The 11,630-nt window shown below is 47.6% G+C and overlaps 1 protein-coding gene across 3 annotated transcripts; it reads left to right on the plus strand.

The window, feature by feature from the left end:
- Positions 1–2,835: 2,835 nt before the first annotated feature.
- MRPL58 (mitochondrial ribosomal protein L58) lies at positions 2,836–9,548 on the plus strand. Of its 3 annotated transcripts, none has more exons than XM_066386914.1 (6): positions 2,836–3,040; positions 5,238–5,274; positions 7,228–7,287; positions 8,265–8,347; positions 8,808–8,977; positions 9,222–9,548. In XM_066386914.1, the coding sequence occupies exons 1-6, from the start codon at positions 2,855–2,857 to the stop codon at positions 9,304–9,306; spliced, it is 621 nt and encodes a 206-aa protein (XP_066243011.1). In that variant the 5' UTR covers positions 2,836–2,854; the 3' UTR covers positions 9,307–9,548. The 3 variants fall into 3 exon arrangements, with proteins under 3 accessions (XP_066243011.1, XP_066243013.1, XP_066243012.1); XM_066386916.1 differs by having other exon boundaries at positions 9,227–9,548; XM_066386915.1 differs by having other exon boundaries at positions 2,836–2,953.
- The last annotated feature ends 2,082 nt before the right edge of the window (positions 9,549–11,630 follow it).

An 11,630-nucleotide genomic window follows, 5' to 3' on the forward strand; every position in this document is an offset into this window, starting at 1 on the left:
TTGAATTCCCTCTGATAAATCTTTTTCTGGTCTCTTCCTTCCTGTCACCATTTTGTCCTCACTCAGCTGTTTCCCCAGGGTCTCTCCTCTTTCCCTCTCCTCCTTTCCCAGACTAACAGCCTTCCCCAAGACTAACACTGTGTTAAGGGGAACTGGTCCTCCCTCCCACTACCCCAGGAAACTAACCTGCCTGTGCCCTCCCTGCAAACCCTGAGCTGAAAGCCTGACAGTGTTTTCAGGTAACTAGGAAGAAAATGAAGCAGCTTCCAGGAAAAAGGGGGCAGCTTTGCCCACCCATGCCAGGGGGCATGCTCTGTGCAGCCTGCCAAGCCCCTCAGAGGAGAAGGAAAGGTCTGGAATAGAGCTAGTCAGACTGGATTTCCCACCCCATTGCTGCAGAGAAAAAAAGATAGTCATCAGATCAAAAAACCTATACACACTTAGCATCCCTTAGTAGCAGCTAACTTTTGTTGCCTAATGACAAGCAGCTATAAAATATCTATTTTACTAATGGGAACCCTGAGGCTTAGAGGTTAAGTTAGTATACTGCTCACAAAATTAGAGGCTATTTCAAAATAAATATGGAGCGATAAAAAAAAAGAATTTGATTTTTTAAAATTAAGAACACCAGAAAAGCAAATGACAAGTCAAAGAAAGTTGATTATGCAAATGAGATGCAAAACAAACTTATTTCATTGGTGAAAATGCATGATACAAAAGGCTGAAAGTACTGGAGTATCTGCATGTTGCCCGATCCCCTATTTTTGTGAGCAGTATAATTCAAAATCACATAGAAATACTGACTTCAGATCTGACCCAATCCCACTATGCAATACTGCACATTCCCCGTTTCCATGTAATGAGTCTTAAGTGCCAGTCTGGCCCAGGACACTTCAAAAAAGAAAGGAAAATCCTGTGGAACCCCCTAGATGGGAGTGGTGCCCCAAGTCACAGGCCATAGAGAAGGGCTGTGCCTGCAAGCTCAGCTGCCAGGCAAGACTCGGTGATCCTTTATTTTGTCTTCCCCTCTCCTCACCCCTGTGAATGTCCCCTTCCTGAAGCACCATCTCAGCCTCTGCAGGACCAGGGAGGGGAAGGCTGGCCTCAGCTTTCAATGCCCACGTTTTTAAGGGAACAGGTGGCACCTCTCAGACCTGTTTATCCCAGAGGGACCTCTATTCTGGATGGTTCGCTGCATGCAGCAGGTGAAAAGACTTTGGCAGCTGCTCTCTCCACCCCAGGGTAACTTGTCTCATTCTTTCCTCTACCCCCCTCCTCTCCTAGAATCCAGGGCACCAGATGGCCCAAGCAGGCTGTTTATTTGGGGCCATGGAAACCTGCAGCTTCTTTTTCCTATCATTCTGGGTCAGGCACAGGGCTGGAGCCCATCCTCAAAGCAACAATGCCATGGAATGGTACTGATTTTGTTATTCATAATCCCAGAGCCTTGAACTTGGGTGAATCCCTAGCTTTGCTCCCCTGAGAAGCTTATTTCATTCACCATGGAGATGCCTCTGTTCCCTCTGAGGTCTTGCGATTAAGTCAGACTCGGAGGGACCTAGGAGACTCTCCTTCCAACCTAGAGCCCAAAAGTTATATGTCAATTGCCATTCTCTTCCTAGTTTGGGTTTACAAAGCCAGTGCCCAGGGGAAGGTTTAGTCCTTCCTAAATCAAGATTTTGCCTGTATGAATGAGGTTAAGATGGTAAAGCCTTGATTTGATGATAATCTGTTTCAAAAGCCAACATACCCAGGGACATATTTTTCTAGATAATTATGCTTTTTCTAAAAATAGAACTTCATAAAGAAAAAAACACTAATGTTATTAATAATCAGTAACATTGAGTTCTGTTTTCATTTACCACACTGCCTCTCAACAAAGTAACTCCGCCAACATTCAGCTGTTTGCAAGCACTGCTTGCTCTACTTCAAAACTTGCTTCTCCGTTTTCGAGTTCCTGTCTGAACAGCCCTGTGAAAGGGCTCTCCTCAGCCTCTCTGGCTGAATCTCTGCCTCCCTGCTCAGCCTCCCTTTATCTGCCGGCTGGAGAAACTGCCGTCTTGCCCCACAAAACTGCTAGTTCCCCCCACAAAGGGGTTGGAGGTGGGCGTGGTCCACTTTTAAAAACACTTCTTTCTTCACCCTCGTTCGTCTCCTCCCATCTGGTATTTGCCGGTAGAGTTTCACACACGTGCTCAGCAGGGTCTTGCTCATAGGCTTGCCTTGTGAATGAGCCTGAAGTTACTAAAACTCAGCTCTAGCAGAACTCAACTTTCAAAAACACGTTCCCAAAGAATTCATCCTGTTTACAGTATGGAGTACCTACGATGTGCCAGGTTCTTGGGAGCTGGGAATCAGCAGTGGGCCAGTTCCTTAGTGTCTTCCTGGAGCTTATCACATTCACTAAACAAAGATGTGGGGGGAAAAAAGATAAGCAGGGCAGGGTCAAGGGGACGGAGATGAATTAGGCCAGACAGAGCAGGCCTCATAGATGGTGTGATGTTTGTGAGGAGAGCGGTCCAGGAGGAGGGCACAGACTCTGAAAGGGAGATAAGTGGTGTTTCTGGGGGACACGGATCTGGGGGTTCTTTCACTAGGAAGCTCCGTTGAGGGCTCGCTGTGCGGCCAACGTCTTCCCCACCGCTGCGGCAGATCTCAGAGCGCCAACTAGGCCTCCCGGAGGAAGCCCATGGGGACCTTCCAACAGGCACTGCGAGAGAGCCTCGCCGGAAGCGCAGCTCGCCGCCTGCCCCGGAGGGCGCTAAAAGTCTCAAGGAACCAAAGTCCAGAGGGAAACACGACCTAGCGGACCGCGTAAGAAAGCGTCCACCGGAAGCAACTCCAAGACTCGAAAATGGCGGCCGCCAGAAGTCTACGCTGGGGCCTGAGCCGAGCCAGAGCCTGCCTGCTCCCACCGCCTGCACACTGCCCCCACCGGGATCTACACAAGCAGGTAGACGGCACTGAATTCCAGAGCATCTACAGCCTGGACGAGCTCTACCCGGAATCGCGGGGCTTGGACACCGCCTGGAAGGTCCCGGTGAGCCGGGAGGTTCGGACGGAAAGGGCGTTTCCTCGCCTCTGATGGGGGGAACGTCAGAAAGCCGGGGCCGTATTGGCCATGCCTGCCGCTAATCTAAAAGGCCGCCGTGGAAGGGAGCTGGTTGCTCAAGCAACCGAGGACTGGAGCCACTGGGCGGGTCTTGGGGCCGGGGGAGGTTCAAGGTGTGCGGCGCTGGGAGAGTACGCAGGATATGATTTTTGTAAGAACACCAACTTTTCCCGTATTAGTTCCCCAACCTTCAGGCCCATATTCTTGTTCCAGGAAAAAAAGTGTGGCATTCTGGTCCTGCAGGGTGAACAGTAACAAGTTGCATGCTTCCTTCTGGAATCTTTTGGAAAGTTACACTGCCCTTAGCCTCTAGTAACCCAGCACACCTGAGGAAACTGGGCTCTCCTGTTCCTCAGGATGCGTTTAATGACAGCCCGCTGTGTGCAAGCTCTGGATCTGGCCTCGGAGCGGGAGAGATAGGACCCAGCCAGTTCTGTTGCGTTTCCACCGAAAGGACTGGAAGAGAACGTTCATTGATTCGTTCACTCATTCAACAAACTTCTATTGAAAGCATGCTTTGTGCACTAGGCATGGGGATAGAGTAGTGAACAAACACAGCAATCCTAATGTTTGTGGAGCTTGAATTCTAATGCAAGGAGACAGCGATAAGTCAAATAAATAGTACAGAGTATACAGAGATGGTGATTTACTTTAGAGAAAATTACGCCTGAAAGGAAGAGGAGTGCTAAGGTAAGGTAGGTGGCTCACCAGGTTTGTTGCAGTTTTAAGTAGGATGGTCTGGGAAGGCCTCTGAGAAGGTGACATTTGAGTAAGAACCAGGAAGAAGCAAGACTGCAAGCCATGGGAATAGAGGGGAAAAGGAACAGCAGATACAGCCACTTCAAAACAGCAGCGTGCACAAGCAGGCCACTATGGGAACCTGTTGGAGGATTTGAGGCAGATGAGTGGAATGCCCTAACTGGGTGTTACAGGGATCGCAGTGATAGAGCCTTATAAAAAGAGAAGACTGTAGAACGGCAAGACCAGGAACACGAGTTAGGAGTTTGCAACAGTATAGGTAGATGACAAGCAGGGTGAAAGCAATAAGGATCATGAGAATTGTTCAGGTTGTAGGTATATCCCGAAGGGAAAGCCTCTAGGATTTGCTAATGCATTTTCTATGAGAAGTGAGAATAAGAGGGAGTTGAAGTCTGGGGCCTTGAGCAGTGGAAGGATTGAGTTGCCACTAATTGAGATTAGAAAGTTCTTTCATTTGGCAAAAAAAAATTATTGTATACTTACTGCATCAGACACTTTCAAGCATTGCAGATACAGCTTCTGTTCTAGTGGAAGGAGCACACAGTGAACAAATGGAAGAAACAAGTCAGTATTGAGAAGTAATGACTAGAGCAGGATGCTGTCATGGAGAGTGCTGGGGAGCTACTTCAGATGGGAGTAAGGGAAGTCCTTTCTGAGGTCGAGGTTTGAGGCATCTGAGAAGAAACGCCGAATAGCAGTTGGCTGTGTGGGTCTCGAGTTGAAGAAAGAGGTTTGAGTTTGAGCCAGAAAATTGGGAGTCACCAACACAAATGATATTTTTATCAACATAGATGGATGAAATGTTCTAGGGAAAGGATAAGATAGAGAAGAAAAAGGTTTCCAGGAGCATGTCAGTGTTTAAAGGTTGCAAAGAGCAAGCAAAGGAGAGTAAGAAAGTGAGAGATCCTGGAGGGAGCAGTTCAGTTTGACAGAAACCTCAAGACAGATGTAGTAGGCACTGTTCAAGGCAGGCAAACTCCCAGATAAGCCGAGAGAACATGGTGGCTCACCACGTTTGTCACTCCAGGTCAATGGAGGATGTGGCTTTTGGAGTCTCCCTGGTGCCTTCCCACCCTGTCTCCCAGGAGCCAGGCCTCTGATGGTGCCCGACACTAGTTAAGGTGGGGGCAGGGAAGGCTGGAGACCTTCCTCCAGTCAGTTGCATTTTCCTGAAGGAGTGTTTCTGAGGGGGCACTCCTGGGGTCTGGGGATACTTTCCATCCTCTGATATGATTTTGCTAGGGACCTGAAAATAGCTGTATTACATTAGTGTCGTGGCTTTACATCATTTCTTTGTTTTCCCTGGACCAGTTAGAAGTCATCTGGCAGGTAATATTTGTTTGACACTGTGTACATTACTTTACAGGATGATGCAAAGCAAGCCAACAATGACATTCCTCTTGGTAAGTAATTTCATTTTATAAAAAATCAGCCATTCCCCCCACTCCTCACAGAGTTCGTCCAAGTCTCTCCAGCTTAAGTAAGTTAAAGTAACTCTCTTTGGGTGTTACTTCAGTACTGTTTAGAATAGAAAAAAAAAAGAAAGAAAGATGGTACGGCCACTTTGGAGTGCTGTGCAGTGCGCAGCACAAATGGAGAGCTCTTGATGTTCTTGTTACATGGAATAATCTTTACCATAAATGAATTAATTATCATTTGAAGAAAATAAGGTACAGAAGAATATGTATATCTGTTCCTCTCTATCTCTGTCACACAAAAAAAGAATATGTATAGTAAAGAAGAATATGTATAGCAAGCTACTATTTGTGTCTTATGTATATATCTGAAATACATGTATTTCTATATATATACATAGATCTGAAAGGATGCACAAGAAATTGGACAGCAGAACTACCTTGGGGAATGAAGAGAAAAGGACACACTCATGGGGACTTCTCCCTGTAAACCCTATGCATAGCTTTCTAATTGTGCACCATCAAGCCTGAAGCCAGGCCTCAGAGTGGCCTGGAAAGAAACAACCAGCCCTTTTCAGACTCAGAGTCTGTGACTTCCACAGACAGGGACAGGAACAGCATCAAAGGGGCTGGCTCCCCAGGGCTCTTGCTCAGGGTGACACTGAAACAAAAAGGCCAGGGGATGGTAACAAGGCGAGGATAGCCTGTGGCTGATTTGATAGCTTGCAGCTGAGTCCTGTAGTGTGCTCATGCCTAGAGGAGGTAGAGAGCCTGTCTCATCAGAATGGGAGGCTCAGAAACTGACACGCCAGCCTCCAGGGAGATAGGGAGGCAGTGAGAGATGGCCATATCACTGCTCCTCACCTGCCTACCGTGCTCTTGTGCTCTAGGCGATCACGGGCATTCCTGCAGAGACAGACTTGGCCACAGGGCCAGCCAGACCAAGGTGGCCTGTGTGGATACAGGATAGGTTGCCGACACCGTGATGGAACTTTTGTTCCCTAATCTGTCAAAGGGAGGAAAGCCTCTCAGAGACAGTCCCGAGATGGGCCACCACTGCCCAGGGAGGCCGGCTCACCACCACCAGGCTGCCACAGTTTGCCACCCAGACTTCCTCGGCTCAGCTTCTAGTCATCTGAAATTTTCCTTTTTTCTTTTCCTCAGACACTATAAGGATGCTTTTTATTAGTTGTAAAAACAGAAGGAAGAAACCTTATTTTACATATTCCAACACACACACACAAAACTGAGACCCAAAGAAGCAGTGGGACTTGGCCAAGATCACATAGTCAGTGTTAGAAATCAGGTCTCCAGGCTCCAAATCAAGTGCTCATTCATCCAGCAGATGTTTTTAAACACTGACCAAGCGCTAAGTACTGGAAGGCCACAGTGAATTAGACACACGCCTGTGCTCTCGGAGCTTACAGTCTACAGGGCTCCACATCTACCATGTTTTGAAATATAACCTTAAACTAAGTTTGTCCCTTAGGTTGAACTTTTGAAAGAATCCTTGTTTTAAAACAAACATCAAAAAGCTAGGCCATGCCCTGCCCGGATAGCTCGGTTGGTTGGAGCATCATCCCGAAGCACAGAGGTTGCCAGTTCAATTCCTGGTCGGGGCACAAACAGGAACAGCTTGATGTTCCTGTCTCTGTCACTCTCCCTTCCTTCCTCTCCCTCTCAAATAAATAAAACAAACATTAAAAAAAAAAAAAAGCTAGGCCAGCTGGATCTGGTGGAATGTACTAGATCAGAAACAGACAACCCTGGTCATAAATTCGTCTTTTGTGACCTTGGGAAAGTCACTTACACTTGATCTATAATCTCTTATTCTACTGATCTGCATGTTACGTTTCTATGTATATATAAAAGTCACTGAGAGAGATGTGTAATATTTTGCCACAGGATAATAATTTCTTTGGTATGTGTTCTGTTTTACAGATCGTTTGACAATCTCTTATTGTCGGAGTAGTGGTCCTGGAGGCCAGAATGTTAACAAAGGTACAAGGCATCTAGTCATTTTCATTCACTTTAGAACTTAGTTGGAAGATGGACTTGAGGATTCTGTGTTTACATTCATGAGGCATAAAAGGCTTTTCTCTTTCTTTCTTTATTTTTTTTTTAGCAGAAGTTTAAATACTGCCAGTTTATAATAATCCTCTATTCTTTTGAATGTGGTCTGATTCTCAGTGGGTTGCTAAGACTCGGATTGGCTTGTGAGTCTGGATTCAGAGTCCAGAGTGCTATAACCATTACACAATGGGACCTACTGGCGTGAGCCTGAACAAAGGGAAATCATAGTGTGAGTTGGCAGCCAGCTTGAAGAACAGGTTTCCTTCATTCTTGTGGAACCCATCCCCCCATTCTTTTCAGAACCTCATACCCTGTAAGAGAAGCACTGGGGAGTTAGTTCGTGGAGGTTTATTTTTTTTTCCAAAAGTGCCTCAGTAGCCTGACCAGGTGGTGGCACAGTGGATAGACCGTCGGACTGGGATGCTGAGGACCCAGGTTCGAGACCCCAAGGTCGCCAGCTTGAGCATGGGCTCATCTGGTTTGAGAAAAGCTCACCAGCTTGGACCCAAGATCTCTGGCTCGAGCAAGGGCTTACTCGGTCTGCTGAAGGTCCACGGTCAAGGCACACATGAGAAAGCAATCAATGAACAACTAAGGTGTCACAATGAAAAACTGATGATTGATGCTTCTCATCTCTCTCCGTTCCTGTCTGTCTGTCCCTATCTATTCCTCTCTCTGATTCTCTGTCTCTGTAAAAAAAAAGAAAAGAAAAGAAAAAAAAAAAAGTGCCTCAGTATCTTGCAGGCTCGTTCCATGGCCAGCTTTGTGTCCCTGAGTTGACACAGGATAGAAAAGTACCTGGTTAGGTTTCTTGCCTCCCTTTGTTTCAGGATGGTCACCAGCCACCCAGGTGCTGAGCCTACCTAGAGTCTCAGTGACCTGCTCCCTTGTCCCTTTCTTTTCAGTTAATTCCAAGGCTGAAGTCCGGTTCCATTTGGCGACTGCGGATTGGATCACAGAGCCGGTGCGGCAGAAGATGGCCATCATGGTAACCACCGGCCCCTTCCCTGTCAATCCCTCAGTCACTTTTTTTTTCTTTCTATTTTTCTGAAGTGAGAAGTGGGGAGGTAGAGAGACAGACTCCCCCACATGCGCCCAACCGGGATCCACCCGGCATGCCCACAAGGGGGCAATGATTCGCCCATCTGGGGCGTTGCTCCGTTGCAATCAGAGCCATTCTAGCACCTGAGGAGGAGGCCATGGAATCATCCCCAGCGCCCAGGCCAACTTGCTCCATTGGAGCCTTGGCTGCAGGAGGGGAAGAGAGAGACAGAAAGAAGGTACAAGGGGAAGGTTGCAGATGGTTGCTTCTCCTGTGTGCCCTGGCTGGATTCCAGGACATCTGCATGCTGGGCCGACGCTCTACTACTGAGCCAACCGGCCAGGGCCCCTCAGTCACTTTGAAATCTTTACTTGGTAGAACTCTGGCTTTGCCTTTGTTCCCGCAGCATAAAAATAAGATCAACAGGTCAGGAGAGTTGATACTCACCTCTGAATGCAGTCGCTATCAGTTCCGAAATCTGGCAGATTGCCTACAGAAAATTCGAGACATGATTGCTGAAGCCAGCCAGACGGCCAAGGAGCCATCCAAAGAAGATGCTGCACTATGGAGAATCAGGTACCAGAAACCGCCCCAGGTTTCTTTCAGCTGAGTCGGGATGGGGCAAGGTCAAGTCCATGACCTCCCAGCTGCCAGGGGAAAAGCCCCAGGAATGGGAGAAGACTGACCCCGTGTGGAGGCTCAGGAGCAGGCGCCTGCTGATGTGGCTGCTCTGCTTCCTGCTCAGCTGCCAGCTCCTCTCACCACTTCGAAGAGCACTGACTGGGTGTCCGGGCCTCACTGTGGTCTTTTTGTTTTGCAGGATAGAGAACATGAATCGGGAAAGGCTGAGAAAAAAGAGAATAAATTCTGTTATAAAGACAAACAGAAGGGTAGATATGGACTGAAAGCACCCTCCAAGGCTGGCAGACACCCTCTGCAGAGCGTCTCAGCGGCCAGCCCAGAGCTTTAGTGCCGCCAGGAGACGAATGTGTTGGTTGAAGTTATTAATGCTTGTCTCTAGCATTGGAGTCATTTGAGAATGTTCATTCGGAATGAGCATTGCAAGCACTGGTTGCATAGGCAGTTACATGTTGTCAAACCTTAATTATTCACTTAATCTCTTAGATGCAATAAAATTCTAAATGCAGTGGCCTTCCCTTCTTCAGAATGTTTCCGAACAGAATTCCTACCTTTCTCTCTGTTGGACTCTGCCTAACAATTCCTGACCAGCACTGGCCAAGTTTGCAGCCTGGGGGAACAGGAATGAACATGGGGGCTGCCCTCAGGGAACACATGGTCCGTAGAAGCAAAGACAGGTGCTGGCCATCTGAGCTGGGCCTTGGAAAAGGTACAGAATTTTAATCAGGAAGGGGAGGAGCATATGCCAGTTGAAGGGGACAGTGTGGACAAAGGAAACCAAAGGAAAGGCTGGGGTGGAGGAGACGAGGAAGCCAGTGGAGTGGTAGGTTTGTGCAGGGGGAGCACGGGAGGTAAGTCTGGAGAGGGAGATGAAAGCTTAGTGTAGAGATTCACGAATTCAAGTTTAGCAGTTTAGATTTTAAGAAATGTAAGTGATGGAACCACATGAGTGGGAAGGAATGGCACATGTGCTATTGCAGGCTGTGAGCAGTGGGGGCAGGAAGAGTGAATTAGAATGAGAAGGGTTTTGCAGTCCTATGGGTGTGGGACACGCCCAGGCCAACATAACAGTGAAGGTCACTGGCATGTGCGGACTCCAGTGTCCTCTAGTATTTTGATCCAGTTCACTCATTTGACAAATACTGCCTTGCAATGCTCTGAATGCAAGGTAATGAACAGTAGTAGTGTATACATTCTATGAGCAGGGGCCTCGTTCATGTGAGTGTAAAACAAAGGGGAAAAAGGCTTCAATAAATGACTTAGAAAATACAAAAGATAGCGAAGACATGGTCTCAATCCTCAAGGGGAGCAAGGAAGTGCACTAGTCATTAGTTCACGAGGCCCTGGCTGCGGTCCCTGGGAGTCAGCAACGAACAAAGTCTCTTCTAGAGAATTGACATTTGATCAGTTGAAAAGAAAAGTGGATTACTGTGTGGTAACACGACCTAAAATGTGGTAAATAATATAAGAAATGCCTAAATAGATTGTGGGAGGCTCAGAAATAATTAGTTCCAGCTGGAAGGTCAGATAAAATGTATTCGAGGTAGCCCTGAAGGATGGGAGGAGCCCACCATGTAAGAGGAAGGTAAGAGCTTGTCCCCTGTGGCTCCAGTGTGGCCAAGGGCCATGCTTGTAGCTGGGAGAGTGAACAGAGAAAGGCTCTGAAGCCAGACTACCCTGGTCAGCTCCTGCCCTCCACCCCCCCAGCTGTGGGGCCTTGGGCATACTAGCCTCTCCCAACCTTTGTAACTAGGTTATGTAAACTAGGGATGGTATTGTCAGTGCCTACCTCCTAGAGTTGTTGTGGGACTTAAATGAGTAAGTGGTTAATGCACTGAGTATATACTCAGGGAATAGTGATTAATAGCCCAGTTTGGCTGGGAACCAGGGGATGAGGAGCTGTGGAAGACACATCTGCCACATTGAGTGGGAGCCAAGTCTAGAAAGTCCTTAAATGTGACAGCTAAGACATTTGAACTCTGCCCCCACAGAGGATGTCAGGGGAAGATTAAATGTAAATGTAAATGGAAGAAGAAAGGCCACAGAGAAGTGAGCACAGGTTGGTGGACTGATTCACATGAGAAGTCAGGAACCCATCCTGGAACGGGAACAGTGACACTAGGGATGGAGAGAAAATAGATACAAAAGCATATGGGGACATACAATTGGCCCACGTAGAATGGGGGCAGGTGTGTGACATGGGTGATGCTGTGCGTTGAAACAGGAAAGTCACATAGGGAGCAGGCTTGGGAGGATGGTTGGATGATGAGGATGGTTTTGCCTGTGGGAAGTTGACTTTGTGAGGCCAGAGGAGGAATGCCCAGGTAGTGCCGCCCAGGGGATGGAGCATCTAGAGCTGGAAAGTGAAGTTGCAGCTGGGAGACAGGATGGAGGGGGACGAGTAGAGTCTTGGGAATGGCTGTTAGAAAGTACCCAATCCACAATTCCGTGGGTTTTCATAGAGGCACCAAGTTCAAATAAGTTTTTGAAGAGTTTTATTAAAGGAGGAAATTTATTAAAAATGCTGGCTGCATATATCTTACACAGCAGTCCCAAATTGTGTGTCTCATTAATGGTCTAGGGGCTGGTT

The sequence above is a fragment of the Saccopteryx leptura genome, chromosome 5 (assembly GCF_036850995.1).
Source record: "Saccopteryx leptura isolate mSacLep1 chromosome 5, mSacLep1_pri_phased_curated, whole genome shotgun sequence".
Classification (NCBI taxonomy): domain Eukaryota; kingdom Metazoa; phylum Chordata; class Mammalia; order Chiroptera; family Emballonuridae; genus Saccopteryx; species Saccopteryx leptura.

Bases quoted from the DNA above. Each gene is read 5' to 3' on its own strand.
- MRPL58 (XM_066386916.1), top strand. From the start codon at position 2,855: ATGGCGGCCGCCAGAAGTCTACGCTGGGGCCTGAGCCGAGCCAGAGCC. The intron at 3,041-5,237 runs GTGAGCCGGGAG...ATTACTTTACAG, and splicing joins ACACCGCCTGGAAGGTCCCG to GATGATGCAAAGCAAGCCAA. The intron at 5,275-7,227 runs GTAAGTAATTTC...TCTGTTTTACAG, and splicing joins CAACAATGACATTCCTCTTG to ATCGTTTGACAATCTCTTAT.